At 42.6% G+C, this 20,484-nt stretch overlaps 1 protein-coding gene across 1 annotated transcript in view; it reads right to left on the reverse strand.

Annotated features, from left to right (window-relative positions):
- Positions 1 to 937: 937 nt before the first annotated feature.
- The window catches only part of LOC128813520 (A-kinase anchor protein 13-like), a 106,397-nt gene continuing 86,850 nt past the window's right edge, over positions 938 to 20,484 (reverse strand). The window contains exons 7-8 of the mRNA XM_053988730.1: positions 11,996 to 12,179; positions 938 to 959 (exon numbers count right to left, since the gene is read on the reverse strand). Coding sequence (XP_053844705.1) covers positions 938 to 959; positions 11,996 to 12,179 — 206 coding nt within the window. The remainder of the gene's footprint in view (positions 960 to 11,995; positions 12,180 to 20,484) is intronic.

The following is a 20,484-nucleotide window of genomic DNA, read 5'->3' on the forward strand; positions in this document are numbered from 1 at the left end:
AAAGTATTCTGATGTTTCACCTTCCCAACTCAGACCCTGTGGCATGGATTTTAAAGCAGCAGGAGAAAGCCCTTCCAAAGCCCTACAGCTCCCGTGGTCCAACCACCAGAGAGTTTGAGAGGAGCACAGTGAAGGGACCATTATGGACATAAACCTTGTGTGGCCAAGGCAGGCTTGCCCTCGGAGTCCTACACTGAACTGCTACTGAAACAGCCATTTTTTCCATCACCCATCTCAGAAACTTTCCTCTCAGTCTCCTCTCTGACCCTGAACTTTCCATCTGAACAGAGATGTCCCCACTGTGCATAAAGCCCACACCCCCAGCCTCACTCCAGAGCCTGTCTTAAGCTGCCCAGTGTCTGCCAGACAGGCAGAGGGTCGGCATGTCTCCAGGAAGGTGTTCCTGACCATCCAAGTGGGTCCAAAACTAACAGATCAGGCAGGAGCTGGGAGCAAAGAGAGGCAAAACAGAGCTGGTGTTACACAGCCCTGAGCCTGCTTCTCTTCTGAATGAGAACATTTGCTGCCTAATACAGCTTAATCAGATCTCCCCATGCTCAAATAAGAAGCAAATGGACAGGTGTCCACCTGGATGCTTGATAATGAACCCGGAGAAAACGCCTAGGGAAACATGCCCTGAAGGATGCTGACATGTCCAAGTCCTCCCCAAGTGCCAGGCTGCAACCAGCCAGATCTGCTTCTCTTCCCTCCCCTCAGCCTTTTGCTCACCTGCTGCTGGTGGCTCTGCATGTGCATCTGCAGGTGCCGAATGTCCCTCTCCCAGCTGGCTGCTGTCCCCTCCTTGGCCTCAGCTGTCAGCAGGTACACGTCGAGCCCGCGGTGGTGCTTCACGCTGTAGTCCCCCGAGTGCACGGTGTGAGACAGGGTGCTCCACGAGTCCGGCTCCCTGGCTCCCTCCCTGCAAAACAAGGGTGGGTTAGAGTTCCCTGGCTCCCTCCCTGCAAAACAAGGGTGGGTTAGTGGGCAGATGAGCAGGGATCCTGCACGACACGACACGCACACTCTTCTTAACTCTGGACAGCATCTAATCATGGCAGCGAGCGGAGCATGGCACCGGCTCCAGGGCCAGACAGACAGATACACACACACGCTCCTCAGTCTTGAAAATTAATGTGATTTAGTGCTAATGCCAGCCACAAGCTTTATTTCACAAGGTCCTTCTCAGGTAGAGATCAGTGTTTTTTTCCCCAGACTGTGACAGACTAGCAGCTAAGGGCATGACAACTGCGTTTTAAATCAGATTTATCACAGGTGAAGATCACCAAAGCAGCTGTCACAGAACAGCAGACACCTGAAAGGCAGAACAGCAAAGAGATAAGCTGGAAGGAAACTATCATGGTACAACTTCTACACCAAAGCCAGCACACTGCTCACAAACACCCAAGAGCCATCAAATTGCAGCAAGTTTCACTCCTGAAATGAACTGAACCTGCTCTGTGAAACTACCTCTGTGCGAGATGTTCTCAGTGTTGTGAGACAGCTGTTTTTCTGCAGCACTATCATGGGCTTTCTTTTTACCAATCCAAAGGAAAGAAAGGAAAAAAGATGCTGTAGATCAGAATGAAAAATAACTTAGTAGGTAAATGAAGTCAATAGAAATTTCTGTTCAGTCCTCTCTTTTTGAACACCAAACCCTGATTTTGCACCACTCAACGTGATTCCTCAGGTCTCACTGAGCTGCACAGCAGCTACACTGGCTGTGAACAACTGAGGTAGTGAACAAACACTGAGGTGTTCTCCACCTTCAGGTTCACAGATTTCATTTTGAATCAGAACTGATTCAGGAAACCCAAAATCTGTTTTGATCATCCCAGACAGAGCAGCTTGTGCACCACCCCACCAAGCCCTGCATCCCCCAGGAGAGACATGGAGCCAAACCCCAGGAATGTTACATGAACAGGGGATGACACTGACCTGCTCAGGGGTGCAAGAAACGGAAATTTCCCTGTCTTCCTTCTACCAGGGACACATCTACTGACACCCAGCCATGGTGGGTGAGCTGGGTTGAGGATTGGACCAGATGACCTTTAAAGGTCCCTTCCAAACCAAATTACTCCGTGATTCTACCATGTCCCTTCCCTGTTGCAGAGACTAACCATTTTCAGATCTCCCTTTCCTGCCCAGCTACGAATTTCCTTGGAAGAGGCAGAGCTGTGATTGTTTCTAAATAATTAGGAATTCAAGAAGGTACATAAACACAAATGCATGCCACGAACCAGGTAAATCTACACACAGTTTTCCGAATCTTTGCTGAGAGGTCTTGCTTTAAAATTTGCAAACCTTTCTTATGGGCAAGGGCATCCCAGCAAGCCACAGGGCTCTCTCTCTGGGAAGCCAAGCAATCTAGAAAGCAAAGTCATAACGAGCAAACACCCTGATCAGCAACAGGAATGAGCACAGCACGGTGGGGAAACGGTCAAATGGTCCATCAGAGGCAGAGAAACCTGTGCAGGCAATGGTGGTGGCAATGGCTGCCCCTGCTTTGCCTCAGCACAGCCACCCACCCCCTTCTGTGACTCATTTTGGGTTAAATCTGCAAAGAAACTCAGACAAAGGATTACTATGGCTTCCACCATTCACCACCATCTGTCTCATGACTTGACTTCAGCAGAATTACACTTGACTTAAGCAGAATCAATATTTCCACAGAGAAACAGAAGGAAGCAGCCAGTTTCTGGTGGTGATTGGTATAAATCCACAGAGACACTGAAGTCAACTGAGCCATTACAAATAACTAAAGAAATGACCTTCCTTTATCAAGGAAACACAGACATTTCTGTCTGGAGTGTTTTTCTCTTCAGATGTCATGTATGAGAAACCACTGTACTCAGGGCCACTCTCAGAGTACAATGAGGCAGTGAGCACAAAGCCCACTGTCACCCACTCAGGGGGACAACAGCAGCGGGATTAAAGAACTGCGCGCGATGAATCTGCTCCCCTTTCTCATCAGCTTCAAGGACCCTCACAGGCATCTCCAAATCAGCACCCACAAAGCTGCCTGCATGACTTGTTGAGCCTCAAAGGGCCCTCAGCAACTTCAAAAGGCTCAGTCTGGAGCAAGATGACAGGCAGAGTCCCCTGCAACACCGCACGTGTGTCCACCCCTCCAGCAATCCGCAACCTTCACACGGCCCAGAGGGATCAAACAGTCACTTCTGCTTACAAAGACAGCAGTTTCTTTTTCTATTCAAGCTGCCAGTCTGTGTTACGCTATATGAAAAGCTTTAAACCTTTTGAGAAAGCAAGAAGTTTCTCACATCCAGCCAAGTACAAACTCCAAGCTCTCATTTTTAATAGCAGTCACCTTCATTACACAAAATTTAGCAGTGAGATAGAGAATGGTTCAATCTATTGCCTCCTTCAAACCACCCCTTTCATACTCTGCTCCATCCCAGCACTAATGGTCTGAAGCAGAGAGGACAAATGAGGATTCACAAGCGTTAACTCATTTTCCCACCACCGTTCCTGTTGTTCAGGCAATCACTTCCAAGGACATTTGAGAAGACAATCCTGCTCATTTGCTCTGATAACACTGAGCTTCACTGTTTGTGCCTTTCCTGCATGTCTCACTGCAAGTCTTGGGTTTTACTGAGAGATGATAAAAACACACTTTCTTCCAGGAAAAAAGCTTTGCTGTTACACATTTTGTACTTCCTGGCTGTGAAAGATGCTTATTTTGTCCAGACTTGGAATTTTTGTAGTGTTTGTACAGGCATGCATATCCAAGCTTCTCTACTAGGAGATAAAAACAGATATGCAAATACTTACTGAAGATTTATTAGCAAAAATAGGTATACAAACTCCAGCTTTCAAGAAGTTTGAAAATCTGCTTTTGTTCAGCACAAAAATCCAGTTTGCTCCGCTTTGCCAGAAACAACGGAAATCTGTCTTCTTATGAGATTTAACCATCCTGGGTCAAATCTTTCTCATCTTCCCTTTTCAACAGTTTCCCATCAAAATATGTAACAGACACCAGTGAACTGAACATTTTGTAAGAAACATTTCTGAGCTCAACTTTCACAGAAGTATCTTAGTTAAAAAAGCAAGGACTGCCTAAGAAGGCTGATAACGTTCACTAACTCTACCCTCTGCACAACCATGCCATGGGCTGCTGAAAAAGCCTGGAAGAAGTCCTCCAGCTCTGGTCAGTCTTCTGTGCCATGGAGGCAGACCCAGAAGGGAAATTTTTGGTTGAAATGAAGAACAGACTTACCAGCCCACCCTTCACTTGCAGAAAGGTGGCTTAGAGAAGGATGACAACTTCAAACAGAGAGAGAGGAGAAGCAAAAATACTTCAAAATACTCTCAGGCTGTGTCCTGCTCCACCTGGGAGCTGATTAGATGGCTGAAACTACAGGATCACCTCTGCTCATCTGGCATGTAAGACAAGATGATAGATCATAGAATCACAGAATGGTTTGGGTGGGAAGGGACCTTAAAGATCATCCCAACGTGCGTAGGGACACCTCTCGCTAGACCAGGCTGCTCCAAGCCCCAGCCAAGCTGGGATGGGACACTAAATAGGAAGTGGTTTTTATTTAAACCTCCCAGCACTGCCCAAGTAGACTGGTCCCTTTTCAAAGCAGAGCTACACTGTACTTGTGTGCTGAATCTCTCCTCATATGGCACGGGAGCAGACAGCGAGCGGCGGAAAAAGGAAAGGAAAGCCCACACCACACCGCTCCTGGCTTCCGGCAGATACGGGCGAGAGATTTTTAAGAAGAGGGAAGATAAGTGACAAAAGGAGAACAAAAAAAAACCCCAAAAAACAACAAACCACCACTTGATCAAAAGCTCTGCCTGGCCTCAAAAGCTGCAGAAACTGCTCAGCAACATGGGTCTGAAATTCGAGGTGCTGGCGCTTGCAGCAGGCGTGTTTTCCACTACCAAGAGACAAGGTTTGAGCTGCAAGGGAGAGGAAGAGGAGGGAGGAAGAGATCAGAAGATGAATGAAAGAGCCTCAGTGAGTTAAGCAAAATTTCATGTTAGGGAGATCTATCCCACAGTTTCATAAAGGGGTGAGGAAGGCAGTGTGGGAACTGAAGGTGTTATTTCCTGGGGATATCCCCTCCAGATTTCTGAGCTGAAACAAAACAAGCTCAGTAGCATTGCCAGCTCTTAGGATCTTACTGCAAGCCTGACAACAGCTGTGGGTTTATTCTGAAAGCACAAGCCTCTAGATCCATGTGTAAAAGAAAAAATGTAAACCAGGAAAAAATCTATTGAAAAAAAATTGAACGAAGCTCCTATCATTATGACTGCGGGAAAAGCAAGGAAGAGGCCAGAATTTAGATGCTCTTATCTGTAAGGTAAATAAAAACATAAACAAATTGAATTCTAATCTTACATTGTTTTTATTACTATTATTATGGTATCCCAGTGAAAATACCAGATCAGATAGACTGTGATCTGGGATAAACAAGGAATAGTGCCTACAGGGATAGAACTGGTGGTGATTTTGCAACATGCCCGCAGCACAGGCAATTTAAATCAAGCCAACAATCCCTCCTGGAAAAACCCAGCACCCACACTCAATGCAGTCATCAGCATTTAAACCAATCTTAGAAATCTGACCAAACAGAACTTCAGTGTTATTTGCAGAAGTGTTGGGGTAATGGAGGGTTTGTATCTGTATGACCAACTTTGCACTCACAATCTTCAGTGATATACAAAACACTAATACACACAAACACTTTCCTGCTCCTCCTTGTTTTTATAACCATCCATATGCATTGTATATGAGACTCAGAAAACACATGCAACCAGCATGTGCTAGAATGGGTTAAAATAAATCAACTATTTTCAAATTTGAAAGATATTTAATAAACACAGAATTCATATTTTAGGTGTTTCCAAGTGTTCCAAATGCCCCAGGAAAGTAGAAAAAAGTATGTTTCTCATATAAGAAAAACATACATATTGTTCACTAATTTGAATAGTTTTGATGTTGAAAGAAAGAGTTAAAAGTTCATCAGATGTAGAAATAATGACTAACCCCTTACTGTGCCTCGCACAAACATGAACTGCAGTTGTGGGCTCTGACACCAAACTGAATTCAGGATTGCATAACCTACCCTTCAATATTAGATTAAATATTTAATAACTCAATTATATGTAATGCTAACTCCTCATTGATCAACACACTATACAGCAGCAAACCATAGAGAGAAAAGCTGGCTTGGCCCTTCAACAGTTGTTTGCAGATGCACATATGCTAAGGGAACATGTCCAGTATTTCCAAACACAATGGGTCTCTACTTCTAAACCCAAGCATTTCTTAGGCCCCAAAGTTAATTATACATTTTTTAAAAAGTATAAAAATACAGCCATAAACTCTTATCAACTATATTTACCAAACAGTACAATCTGCATTCCATAAGAGTAACTGTTACTAAATGCACTTTCCATTTTTTTTTCAGAGCATTATTTAAGAAGAAGGATGCCCTGCTCAGGATGTGGAGCTGTAAGTCCAACACAGAACCCAATGTCCACCTGGAGACTCATCAGTAAACAAAGGGAATTTAAGGTGACTATATGAAACACACTCAAGAGTGACAATAGATACCATTTGTTGCATTTTAAACTAAAAAGGCACCATAATGGAGAATACTTGAGCAAGCAGTGTTTACAGCTAAAACCAGCACCTCAGATCAGGACAAGTGATATGGAAGAAGAGTTGTCTCTGCAGAACATCTCCACATGCTGCAAGCAAGTGTGATCACTGACTCTGAGAAGAAGCTGTGCCTTTGGCTGCCTCTGACACAGCAGTTTACAAAGACTTCTTCTACAATCATCTGTTCAAACTCTAACCCCTATCATGAATGTCACTGCTTGGAGCAAATCTGCTCCAGAGACTAAATATGAGCATCCTAACTGGGTATTCAGCTAGCCCATGCCTGAGACCAAAAACCCAGCAGTTCTGGGAAACCACTTATCTGCATTTTCTAAATTTATCCTGAAACAGAGTTGGTCTCTCATAATCACTTACCAACCATACAAGGCTGTCCAGCACTTATGGCCCCTATAATTTTTGGGAACACTTCCAGATCAGGATTGCTGGGGGAAGTAAAATAATTTCTTCTTATATCTTGGCAAATATTCTCAAATCTCTTCTGAATCTCTTCTTTCTCATCCTCACAGGTCTGTTTCCATGATCTCCCAGGAATACAATTTCCAAGTGGGAATACAGAAACATTAAAAAGCTGTTTCTATCACATGGACTAAGCCTTCTTTCTCTCCTGTATTCAGCGGTGGTTACATACAAAACAAAGGAGAGGAGGGAGCCAAAGAATGAAAAGTCTTCTTAGGGATGTGGGAACACTCAAGGAAGTCAGTAAAAGTTGGAGCCTGATGTAGGGTGAGTAGGTGGAAGAGAGAAACACAAACCCTTCCTGCTCCATCACGTTTACACCTGGTTGCCCCATCCTCCCACTCCCAGTTTGCTCCTCTGCTGTGGCCAGAAGAAACCCACAGCACGTCAGCATCTTTCTAATCACGACATTAAAATTATTAAATGATGATTCAACTGAAAATCCTACAGCCACAAAACTAGACCCTGTAGACCTCTAGCCTGTCCACACTACTCCAGACAGCTAAACAGCATCTCCTTAACACACCCCTCTCTGAGTCCTCTTCCAGTGCCCTTTTAACATTTTTGAATCCCTCTTAACACATTAATCTTGTGCCATCACTTGTAGATACGAAGTCAGCTGTTCTCCTGCCACACCACAGCAAGCCATACCTCAAACCCAGCTCCCCAAATAGCAATCAAATGGATTTGTTGCTTGGTTTGGAGTGGAAGAACAGATGGAGAAATATCAGCACTAATTCAATAAACCTTACAGCCTCTGATTCTGCTTAGCCAGAAATAAAATATATGTATACCATGTGACTGATTTTAAGATCATGCTTAAACACTCTGCTGAACATAAACTGGGTATTTCTGAAATTAAACACTTGCTTAAAGGCCCTGCTAAATTGGGGTGAAAAAAAAAAAAAAGTACAAGGCAAATCCTCTTGCAGCTCTTGCTCAGAAAAGCAGAAAAGTGTATTTAGCTATAAAAGTAAAGTCACTGAAAAAGCATCTTTATTTGAGAGGCACCATGGAGATTACAGCCCAGACTTCACCAATTACTTATGTAAAATCGGAACAATAGCATGTGATAATAATGGATTGGAAAACATTCACAAAACCCTTCTGCTACCAGTGAGTTATTCCTCATGTGTTTTAATTAAATCATTTTAACTTTGGAAATACAGACTTCTACTAATTTACAGTTTCACAGAATGAGCCTCCAGTTTGTTGAAATCTGAAGGGAAGAGTAATCCCAGAGCTGTGCAGAAACACTTTAAAGCAAAAAGCAGAGAAACGAGCAAAAGTAAAAAAAATTTACAGTAAAAAACTCAGAGACTGTTGCAACTCTTTGCAGGGATTAGAAAAATGCAATTTAATTTCTTTTTTAAATGGGTTTTATTTTTCTCTTGCTTCCCTTTTTCAGAGGACATAAATCATTCTCAGCTGTGAAGGAACTACAAGTGTTTGGCTTTGCTGGGGAAAGAAATGTTACTGGACAGAAATAAAATCAGTGTTTGTATGTTTTACAAAGCAGTACTTCCAATCTCTCTGCAATCCCACATGCTCCCGGTGCCTTGAAGCCATTTTCCCCACTGCTGTAAGAGCCCTGCAGAACATGGAGCTGGCAGGGGATTGTGTTACTGCCCTGACTGCACTGGGAAACACCAACTCCTGCTCTCTGCAGCTGTCCAGTTACTCACGGAGTTCCACCAGCCCGTTTAATGGCTGTGCTGCCTCTCCAGAGCCAGCACCCTGCAGTCAGCATCACCCAGCTCCAATACTGGGGAGAAACAGGCTCCAACCACAGACCCTTCACTCTGGAAATAGTTGAAACTCAAAGAAGGCTTTGCAAAGTGTGCCATTTCCAAAGTTATCTTTACAGATAAATCTTTATATATATATTCCCCCTATAAAACTACTGCACTTCTGCACTGTCCTATTCCATTTGCACTGCAGGACACTGTTTACTGCACAGTTTTCCTCTTGGAGATAAAAAATGTCCATTCAGGAATGATACACAATTGATAGATGTTTATTGATGATGAATATTTATCTGTTTATATGAATATTTATCACTGAATGCTGCTATTGACTCGCTATCCCTGATGACCTACACGGGTTCTGTGACAGCTCCTTGTTTTGGTCTCAAAAGAAACAGCCCATGCACCTTTCCTGTCTGAGGATGAAAAGTCAGTGCACATCACAGAACAGGATACTTCCAGGGATGGAAAACTTACATAGGAAGCATTGTGTTTTTTTGTTTTTTTTTTTTTTTTACATGAAATACTGTAAAAGCTGAGAAGGAAAGTTCATCAGATAAACAGAAATTCAAAATGTCACCAATGAAATTAGTTTTTGAGAAAAATATTTACACTGCAGCTGAATCAAGCTACTTTGCAGACAAACCAAGGCAAAACAACAACAGAGAAGGTTTTATGTCTGCTCTTTAGTGTATTCTAATTATGGCAAAATTTCACTCCTTCCCAATGCTGGCTGGGAGAATCATTGTAAAATGCAGGGTCCTGCAAATTAGCAAGCAATAGAACAATAAGTTCCCCCCAAGGATAATGCATCACAAAATACACTGCATTCATTTATTTGGCCTAGTGTAGTTTAATTACTTGTAAAAATAATGACTCCTTTGTAGGGGCCCTCACTAACATGCATTGCTGCTCTGTGTTTTGCTGAGTGGGACGAGCTGTGTGCCAAATTTGTGTGCATGGATTATACAGTGTGAGCATAGGCAGAGTGCAGAAAGGAGGTTGTACAGTGTCCTTTGTGTTTTGACAGCACATAAATGACACTCGTTCTCTTCATGGAATTGTCTGTGTTTTGAAGCTCAGTATTTCTCCTCCCAAAAGGGATTTTCAAGTCTTGATCCCATCTTATTGCTGAAAATGCTCAGCATAAAAAAAAAAAAAAAAATCACTGCTGGGGAATCAGGGTGTGCCCATTTTCTCACCATCCCCCTCCCGTGGGGAAGGGCTGTGGCCATCCTCATGTCACTGCTCCAGTCAGTCCCAAGGTCATATCACGATGCTCCACCACCACCCCACCCACTGAGAAAGGGAACCAGGGTTTCCAGCATCCACGGATTTCTGTTTGTAGGGCTTCATGGGAATAGAAGAGTTTTCAGAGTCAGGGGACCTGAGGCATGGCTGTCAGATGTTTATACATCGTATTACCACCCAGCAGTCCAAGAGGAAAACAAATCACAAGGAACAGTCTAAGGATACACCAAGAAGAACAGGAATTGAGACCTTGATGGTAACATGTCTGCAGTTGCTTGTGTCTTATTTTCAAAGACAAACTGCAAAGGTCATCAGAGAAATTCCATGGATTGGGCCAGCACCATTCCTTAAAGCCAATGACACAGGATAATGTCATGGAATCCCAGTCCTCTTTTCATTCCTCTGAGTAAGAACTGCCATTCCAAAACTGGAGCCAGTTTGAAATACTTCACCAAATACATGAATTGCTGTTGTAATAGTTTTGTTTACTTCCCATTTTTATTTAAATTACCAGCTCTACTCGCATTAAGGTTGCAGTATTTGCTGTGAGCTCTATAATCGAGTTTTGGCCAGCTTAAGCTTCCTGACAGTATGTAAAGCCTGTTAATGTGGTTAGTCTCACCTTGGAGAACCTTGCTGCAGTTACAGGATGAATTTGCACATCCCATTTTTACAATCTAGCCTGTGAGATAGTTGTGCTTTCACAGTATGACTGACCTTGATGGAGAATAATGTAACACTGTGATCCTCTCTGAACTGATGCCAGCAAGGGTGGCAGCAGAAGCTATTTGGGTATAGGTCCCATCTCACCCTGCACCTTCCCCTTCATCATCACCTTTCCAAGTGGCTGCCTGAATTTGAGGATAAAACTTAAATGCAATCACTCCAGCAATACAGATCATATTTTCTGTCCCCCAACACTGCACCCAACAACTATAGAAAGCAGAATAATTTACAATTCATAACAGGGAACATTGCGTGATTATGTGGACAACACAGCAGACTCCTAAACATGACATTGGGTCACTCAACATAAACTCCAAATATCTGAGAAATCAATTCAGAAACACAAAGTTTATAACAAAGCTTAAGAGAATCAGGCATCAGAATAACACACACAGAGACTAAATTTTTTCTCCTATACAAACAGCCCTCTTGAGATTTTTTTAAGCTCTTTGTCTTTATTAGCCTCAGCTATTAAAGCTAGATCTCCAAACATTTGCTGCTTGCCATTTTCCAAAGGATTCTTTGTAAAGCAGTGCAATAAATGCTCATGCCACTAGTTACTTGCTATGCATTCTAAGACCTGACTCTTTCTCAAGACTATTTACAACAGACCTGTTTCTGTTAAATATTCTGTTCTCCTTTAAATATTTGCACTAATTCTTACTTTATTTTTTTAACCTACACCAGTAAAATGCCTATTCTCTACAAGATGCTGCCTTATGTCAATATAATGATCATTATTTCATTTAACTAAAAAACTCCCTCTCTAAAAAGTAAGAATACAAGAGTCCACCACCACAATTCCTGTTAGTTCCCCTCTTATAGGCAGTTGTGCTTGCTTGAAGAAAAGCTTTTCATTTGTGTTTGCATAAGATTTGTCTTAATTAGTCAATATTACAGTGACTCACTTTGGACTTTACAAGACAGCTGGAAGCAGAATATTGAGCAACAAGAAAACCCCCCCAAAACTATTATTGCATTTCCCCTAAACTCTCAGGACTGCCCCCACTGCTGCTAGCAAGAAGGGTAAAAGCAAAGTTATATCAAAATTGCCTTTAAGGACAGAGTATAGCACTCAGACATCATTGAGTAATAATGTACAGCAAAGCCAAGCATGGTAGAGAATGGAAAACCAGCAGAGGAACCACCAAATCATCCTTACTCTGTCAAAAGCTGGTGCAGCTTCTGGTAGCCCCTCTCCAAGGCCAAGCTCACAGGCGTTGCCCCTTCGTTGTTGTGGATGCTGAGAGCTCCTCTTCCACCCGGCTGCTGGAGCAGAAACCACGTCAGCCGCAGCAGACCCAGCCTCACCGCAAAATGCATCAGCGTTTCCCGAGGGATGTTCTCTGGGAAGGGAGGAAAAGAAAAAAACAAATGGGAATTTGTAGGCTTGCAGGTTAGGGGAATGTTATATCCCCACATCCCAGCTCCACCACACAGCGGCTGGCATGGAGCTGACAGCCCAAAGGAACCTGCAGCACCTGGAAAAACAGCCTGGTTGCCAATATCCAGGAGACACCAGTCTCAAAGTGAGGGACATGCTTCAGTGGGGCTGGAAGTGCTCAGGACCTCTCATGCTGAGATTGACCACAGAAGTCAATGTGAAAACCCCACAATTTCCTGAACAGCCACAGCCACCACCAAGCCCCAGCACGCTCAAACAGAAGCGTGGTCAGGTGGGTTTTCCTGGATGTCCAAAACTTCTTCTCACACAACCAGGACCAGGTTTTAGGGATAAACAACTTTTGTTACCTAATGGGATGCTGATATATCCCAAGGCATGAAGAAAAAAAAAAAAAAACCAAAAAAAAACCAAAGCAATTATATTTGATGCACATATCCAAAACAGTTACAAAAGAGAACTGTTTAAAAACTCATACAGACAGAAAACCCAAAACAAACAAAAAAAAACAAAAAAAAAACCCCAAACAAAAACAAAACAAAACAAAACAAAACAAAACAAAACAAAAAAAAAAAAAAAAAAAAAAAAAAAGCCCCAAGGTTTTCTTTCCTGGTTTGATTATGCCTCAGACCAGCTTTTCTCAGCTTAATACAGTAGCTCTGTCACTCTGAGTAGCAGCATTTATAAACTACAAATCTCCACTGCTGCTTTTTGTATTTAATAACCGTGACCTTCTAATTTGGTAAAAGTCACTCTAGAGCCTGAGCTTTCATCTCAGAAAAATATCCCCCTACTCCAAAAGCTGCAGCCCTAGAATGATGCTCTGAAAAGCTTTAACTAGAAATGAGCTCCAGATGCACTGCTGAAATCCAGCATTTGCAGATCAAAGCTTGTTATTTCCCTATGAAAGGCAAAAGCATTTGGGTTAAAAAAATTGCAAGAAATAAAAATTTGTTCTTTTAATTAACAAAGGATTTCAGTATTGACTGACAGCAACAACAACAAAAAGCACCAACTGGGTCTCAGAAAGCCATGTCAATGAGCATGCTCGGTATAAATGCTTTAATATCACAGAAATAATTTATTGGCTTATTGATTTGGGTTCCAGCCAAATCTATACAACAGGTTTTAAAATGCATGCACATAATGGCTTTACGATTCAATTTCGTATTTTTTTTCTTTAAGAAGTGTGCCCCAAGAGAAGTCACTTCTTCAAAGTGCTGCTGTTTTTCTTGCTTATTTACTTACTTTAGGGACATCATTAAGACCTTTGGTGAAAAACAAAACAAAGCAAAAACGGGCAGCTCTCCACTGCCTCACACACAATTTTTCACAACTTTTTGGATCCAATTCTGAAGAACTAATCTGTATGCAAGAACCAAAGGCTTTCTGGCACCATTTCTCTTCTGAATGACTCCAAATTAGGTCTCTGGGCTACAAACCAAGTATTCCCCCTAACCTCCTCTTGATTACCGTAAAGCAAAACCAAGCTGCCCTGAATACACGAGTGTCTCTGAATGGAGGTTCCAGCTGATCAGAGAAAAGGGAATGGTTGAGCTCTCCCAGAGACAAATTCTCAGCCTTTGGCTAAGTAATGAGAAGGATTTGGGTATTAAATGTTAAAGAGCACAATGATTCAGAAATAGCACCACATGGAGGTTAATCAATGGTTGCAGCCCTGGATTTAAAGAAAAATGACAAGTAACACAGCATATAGACAGACACAAAAGAGAGGGTACTGATGAGGCTGCAAAATGTGGATACAGGTAGGACTTTTCTAGAGTGAAAGCAAATGCCCAATGTTTTACTCCAAGAACTTGTACATGCACAAAGCTCCCACACTACCTGTACACTGACTGGCAGAGCCAACAAAATTAATGTGCTGTAATTCTTCCTACAGAGATGCAGGAGGCACAAAAGCACTTCTGTCAGAGCAAACAACTGCCATCCAAATAAAGAATGTGTTGCACTGGTCTGACCATGTTCTGTTCTCACATGGGATCTCCTGTTATGGCTGCTTAATTGAAAGGGAAAATCATCTTACTAATTAGAATGGACAGTCTTGCCCCAGAGCTGAGCAGTGTAGACCTGCAAAGCATAAGCACAGATCCCTGGACCAAAATGCTTCCTCCTCCTGCAGCTGAAGAGCATTACCAATAGGGAGAAGCATCTTCTGCTCACCAGCTCATGGTTCACCACTAAATACACACTACCAACTGCAAGTTCTGCAAGATGCAGGCAGATATTCCTCTTGTCCCTGAGCCAAATGGGTGCTTCTCTCTGTCTCATATGTCCAAAGATGAAATGACCCCTCCCAGTTGTCACAATGCCTTCCCAGTTGTCCCAATCTGCTGATATGACTGCACCTTCTGAGAACACCTTTCCTGTTCTGTAGAAACAATCTTCTTTATCACTGAATCAGTGGACAGGGTAGCTCCAGAGCGTGGCTGGAGGTGTCTGCAAACACAGCTGAGGTGAATGTGGCGCTGCCCTGATGCCTTTGGGCGGTGACAGTGTGCACACAGGATCTGTACAAGGAGAGGTGGCGTGCTGCCACCAGAGCATATTAAACACACAGGCTCACTCCCTATCCACTTTTGGAAGGCTCTGCCTGACATAGAACCTGGCACGAGGCCACCCTAACAGATGGGCACAGATGATGGCAGCAAAGAGACAAAGTACTGTACATCCAACAACTGCAGGGGCCCCAGGCAAAGGCTTTGGAAGGTTCTGGAGTGTTCAAAGCTTGCATGGTGACAGTTAAAAAGGCATGTGCCATCTGTGGGCTGGATTAACCACTAATATATAATGAAAATACATCTGTTGGTGTCTGGTGTTGCTCAAAACTAGACAAGAGCTGGTCTGCATCAAGTATGGACATTTTTCTGGATGGAGAGGGGAAGAAGACAGACAGATCCCTTGAGACTTCCTACCTTTGCAAAGATGAAGCTTGTCACACAAAATGTTTGAAATCCAGTCAATGATTTTATGATCTTGTCATGGTGCAAAATGTCCCACACATGAAAGAATATCAAAAGCTTTAACATGCAAAAGCCAGAGCCCCTTCTTCTACTACATACCAAGCAAGAGCTTCTTGTCTTAAAATGGCTGTCGTTTGAATGTCAGCAAGAAGCTTCTGGTAATTAGGAAATTGTGGAAATACACACGATACTGAAAAGGCCAAGATTGTTTTGTTCCTTTCTCATTTCCTAGTAATCGGCAAGAGTTGAAACATATGATTATTGCCCCATAATGGCAGGGTACTCTAGTCCAGCTGGCAAAACACAAGACTTTGAATATATTATTTTTGTGTAATTGTTTTCTGCTGTGATACATGAACAGACAGTTTATCTGCACAACTGACCAAATTTCCATAGAAGACTGTCATATGTACTTTGCTAATAGTAAAGGATTAAGGTTTAAGGTGCTATTAGGACAAAACAAATAAGCATTGAAGGGGAAAAAAAACTTTGAGTATAACATGCCCAAGAACACTAAGTAAAAACTTTCATTTTAAACCTGATTAAATAACAAAAAAATCCCCAAAAACTACTGTTCCTTTTTTTAAAACACCTTTCCAGATAGAGTAGAGTAAGCTACATCTAATGCTCAGTTTATCCTCCATGCCCTGAGACATCTCACGAGCCAGCCATGGAATGGGGTAGCATTGCTTCGTCTTCCTGTGCTCGTGACCTTTACTTGGTTCTCACCCAAACGCATGTACACTCAGCAATTTGGAAATCTACCATCATCTCTGGCCCCAAAATCTTGCTTTCTGCTGAAAATGTTCTCACTGCTCAGATCAATCCTTGAGAAACAAGGGTAAAAAATCCCAGAACCAAGCTGCCACCTCACACTGAGGTCCTAGAGGAAGGCTCCAGCAGATAACTGCCCTGCAGAAAGGTCAAGGCAAAGATGATGTGTTTGGAGATATGAGCTCAGTTAATACAAAGATGTGTGGGTAATTCCTTTCTTAATCTGATAAACAAGACATTTTTCAAAGCACACCAAAAGATCTCCATGTCCCCATTCCTGCTAATATCAAAGGGAGCAGGAACATTCTCATGCCAACGATTTCTCGGCCACAGACTAAGCGGTACATCTCAGTCTTGAGCAGAACATTTCTGATGCTGTCTGAACAAGAATTGCTTTCTGCTTCCCATTTTCCACTGCAGAGGGCACTAAATTTAGATGTGGAAAAGACTTTTTACATCTTATCAAGGACTGCTGCTGAACAGAGCACTTTGTGCTGTTGGCACTGAACAGATCATGATGATTTATACCATACCATCCTTTATCAGAGAGCACAGAAGCTGAGCAGCAGACTGGAAAGGATATGAAACCCAACCAAAAGAACACCTGTAACTATTACATTGAAAGGTTTCCAAGAGAAACTATAACAAGAGTGCAGCAGATGAACAGATTAAAGCTTCATGTCTGAAATACATCATCAGTAGCATAACTTTAGCATCCTCCCATGGGAAAAAAATTCTAGGTACTAATAACCTAATTCTAAAGGTTTTAAGAAGTTTTTTTTAGGATTTTTTGTTTAAAATAAGATTTTTTGGTGACTTTCTCCCTTCAGACATTCTCCCTTCATGCAAAAAAAAAAAAAACCCAATTCATGATCTGTATTCCCAGTGAAACTCACGTTATCCTGTACATTGAAATCCTACTGGTTTTGTACATGAAGCTATTAAACCCATAATCCTAACATATTCAGACTATTTCAAACCAGGGCAGAGAATTTCCCTCTACACCCACCCCCACCTGGTGAGGTCATGGAGTTTAATTTCCCAAACAGTCCTTATCGAAGGACCGTGTTTATCCCAGAGCACTTCTGGGAAGCTGTACATATTCAACACATCAGTAACTGCAATCAGTTAAGTGTTCTATCTAATCTGATGGTCTCCTGGTTATCTGCCTGAAAACCTGGCTCACTATCTCACAGCAGTCCTTACACTCCCAGGGGAATTGCTCCATATCATGGTGATCACAGCAACCCTCTGCCAACATTAACCAGCTCCTGAAGCACCAAAGAAAGCTCACACAACCAAAAATCAACCACAGCTCTGGGTTTCACCACTCACTTTTAATAAGCAAAATGGAAAGACTGTTTCCTCAAAGGTTTTGTCATAATATTACTTCCAAGTTATTTTGAAAGTGATCTGTTTACTAGTGATATAATCAAGCTCTCTACGTTTTTCATACCTGAGCCTCAGGTCCTCCCTCATTTTTTTCTCCTTTTTTTTTACCCCACTGCAACATAAATAAGCCATTATCATTACTTATACCTTAAAGTATTCAGTTGTGGTTTTCTAGTTAGCTTATTTTCTCTTCAGTAATTAAAAATAGAACATCACAGTCCTGCATTAGCATTGCATACATCCTCAGGATACATATTAAATTTTGATTTCTAGACATAAAGCGTTAACAGTCTGTTCCATTTAAATAGCTGCCTTTAAATGCCACTGAGAGCAGTAAATAGCCCCACTGTTGACAGCAGTAACAACTATGTTCTTTAGAAAGTTACAGTGCACTTGTAATTATTAAGACAGACATGATTATATGGCACCTGAAAGAAATGCTGTGTTTGGAATACCACAGTAACAAGACTAATCCTTAATTATGGATATTCTGAAATGTGGATGCCATTGGAGCTCATACAGATAGACCGATAACTAAGAGCAAGGCCCAGGAGTTGCTTGCTGTGGAGGGACAGTGTATGATTGGTGAAGAGCACAGCTGTGTCTGAGGGACTGTGCTCTTCCCCAGCCACACACTGTCCCAAGCTCTCTTCTACCTCCCAGATCATCCCACCAAATGTTGAGTACCCTCTGCCAGTCCCAGCAAGAGAATGGAGCCCGAGCACCTCTGATCCTTTGATGCCAGGGATCCTAGGTGCTCCCATGCCCAGTTCTGCAGCTGTGTCTGTTCAGTGACACAGCAGATGAGTTCAACAGCCTCAGGAGACTGAGGTGGGTGGAACTTCCAGCAGCCTCTCTGCCCTCTGGGGTGACAGCAGTGAACTCCCTGCCCTCTGCTCGAAGCCTGGCCAGGGCTGGGTGCAGGCAAAAGCAAGGAGAAGCCTCCACACAAAGCCACCCCTTGCTCAAAATTCAGCCTGGATTTGTGCTCAGTGGTAGATCTTGTACCCAGCTTCTGCCTGCAGAAAGCCAGTACTCCCTAACTTTTGCAAAAGTTAGACTCTTACTACAGGCCTTTGAAAATTCGACCTTTCAGCGTGTTTGACAACAGCAGCCTCCTCTGAGCAGCAGTTCCCCATCAGGCTGTGGCACTCGGGGGGCTGGCAGAGGCTCCCGGCTCACTCCTGCCTTCAGAGGTTTTGCTGAACAGCAGCGTTTTGTTTCCAGCCCACAAGAGCCCATAGAGACGTGCCAGCTCAGAGGCAGCGCTAAACATCTTTCAATAAGGGATCTGACATTTTCTTTTGTTCTCATTTCTATAGTATTTTCTCCTTCGAGAAGGTTATTTGAAGTTATCTGGTGCTGACATTTAGGGAAATGTGAAGCATGAATTGCAGTAGCTGTTCATAGGTAGTGAAGCAGTGCAGGACAGGGTGTCCCACTGCAGGCATTGGCCAGAATGTGCCTAATTGTTCAAATACTCCTACAGTGCAATCTTTGCAGTGCTTTTCTCTCTCCCACACACAATTTAACACACAAGCACCAGAATAAGGGTGCTATATTTTAGCACAGAGGTTTTTCTAATCTAGCGCTCCATCATAAACCAGGGACATCTCTTCCATCTCACTCTAGCAAAACAGTTTTGTGACCAAAAGGATGCTTATGTATGCAGATCCTTCCTGTTACAGACACAGAAATTCCCCTGAATTCCCTATGTGTAAATATCTCCCTGCAAAAAAACTACCAGATAACTCTGCCTCTAACAAAAAGGAACATATTTTCAGCACTAATATTCTTGAATTAAATTTGCATTTAGTGACATTATATTTATTCACTTCTATCTAGGCACACCTCACTACAAGATGCCAAAACACTCAAGAGCTACAGAATTTGGCACTACAGAGCTCCCCCTTCTCACTGTGGATGCTCCACAAGTGCATTAACATACAGAGTCCTGCATAACCACAACTTCCAGACACATAAGCAAACTGAGCAAACCAATGTAAATCTTATGGCCTGGTTTCCCTAAGTGCTGATTTTCCAAAGAATAATAATTAAAAAAAAAAAAGGCAGATCTTAGCCTTCCTGCAAAAACAGCAACAATTCAGAGTTTCAAAGTTTTCGTTAAGATCACTGTGACTGTATTTATATCACTTAAACCAGAAATGTCTGCATTATCACAATACTTTTCAAATGCAGAAAGAAACATCGGTGACTTCCACACAGAGGAAAAGAAGTGTTATCTCCTTGTAAACCTATGACAGCTGCTGAATTTCTATCAAGGAGCCATTAAGTATGATCAAATGTTTTAATGTCTGCTAACAAGGGAATTGCCTGTCCTTGTATTGAGCTTTACAAAAGCAGTCAGCAAGCTGAAGAAAAATAAAGCAAGAAAATCTCCTGTGGAAAACCCTGTTGCAGTGAGCAGAACTGAGCCTGCTGTGCCAAGCAAGCCACATCCCAGCCCCATTCAAGTGTTTGTGCCATTGCATCTCATAAAAGATAACAGATGCCTCACAGTCACATTCCTGAAGTGAAACTGTTTGCCAAAATACCCTGGAAATTTACAGCAAGGATTTGTACATACTGCAACTAGTCTCCTGGTCCCACGTGTGTTTCCTTTCAGCCCCTTGTGACAAAATAAGCAGAACTCCAAGGACACAGACACACCACAGCACTCTGAACACCTCAGCACTTCTGCTTCAGCAGCCACCAGGGACTTTGGGCCAGCCTTGGGATTTATTTACAAGCTCTCAGTAGCCTTCACTACTGTGGTTAAGGGTCAAGTTTTCCCACCTTTTCCTTATTTGCAAAATTGTCCAGGCTATTTTGGGGAGCTGCAGTGTTAGCCCATCCTGCGTGCATCCAGGGATGTGATATAAACCCTCAGGGCCAGAGCCTCAAGTTCTCCAAGAAAAATCACATGTGTTTTTCATGTCACAGTCGTTTTGCACATGTGCTATAGAACCAACATTTACTACAAGCGCCAAATTTCTGTCACGAGGATATTTCCAGGAGCATCAGCTATTCCACACACAGTGTTCTACCAGCATATAGCACTATGCTGACACACATGCCATTGTTACACACACAAAAAAATGT

The sequence above is a fragment of the Vidua macroura genome, chromosome 12 (assembly GCF_024509145.1).
Source record: "Vidua macroura isolate BioBank_ID:100142 chromosome 12, ASM2450914v1, whole genome shotgun sequence".
Lineage (NCBI taxonomy): Eukaryota > Metazoa > Chordata > Aves > Passeriformes > Viduidae > Vidua > Vidua macroura.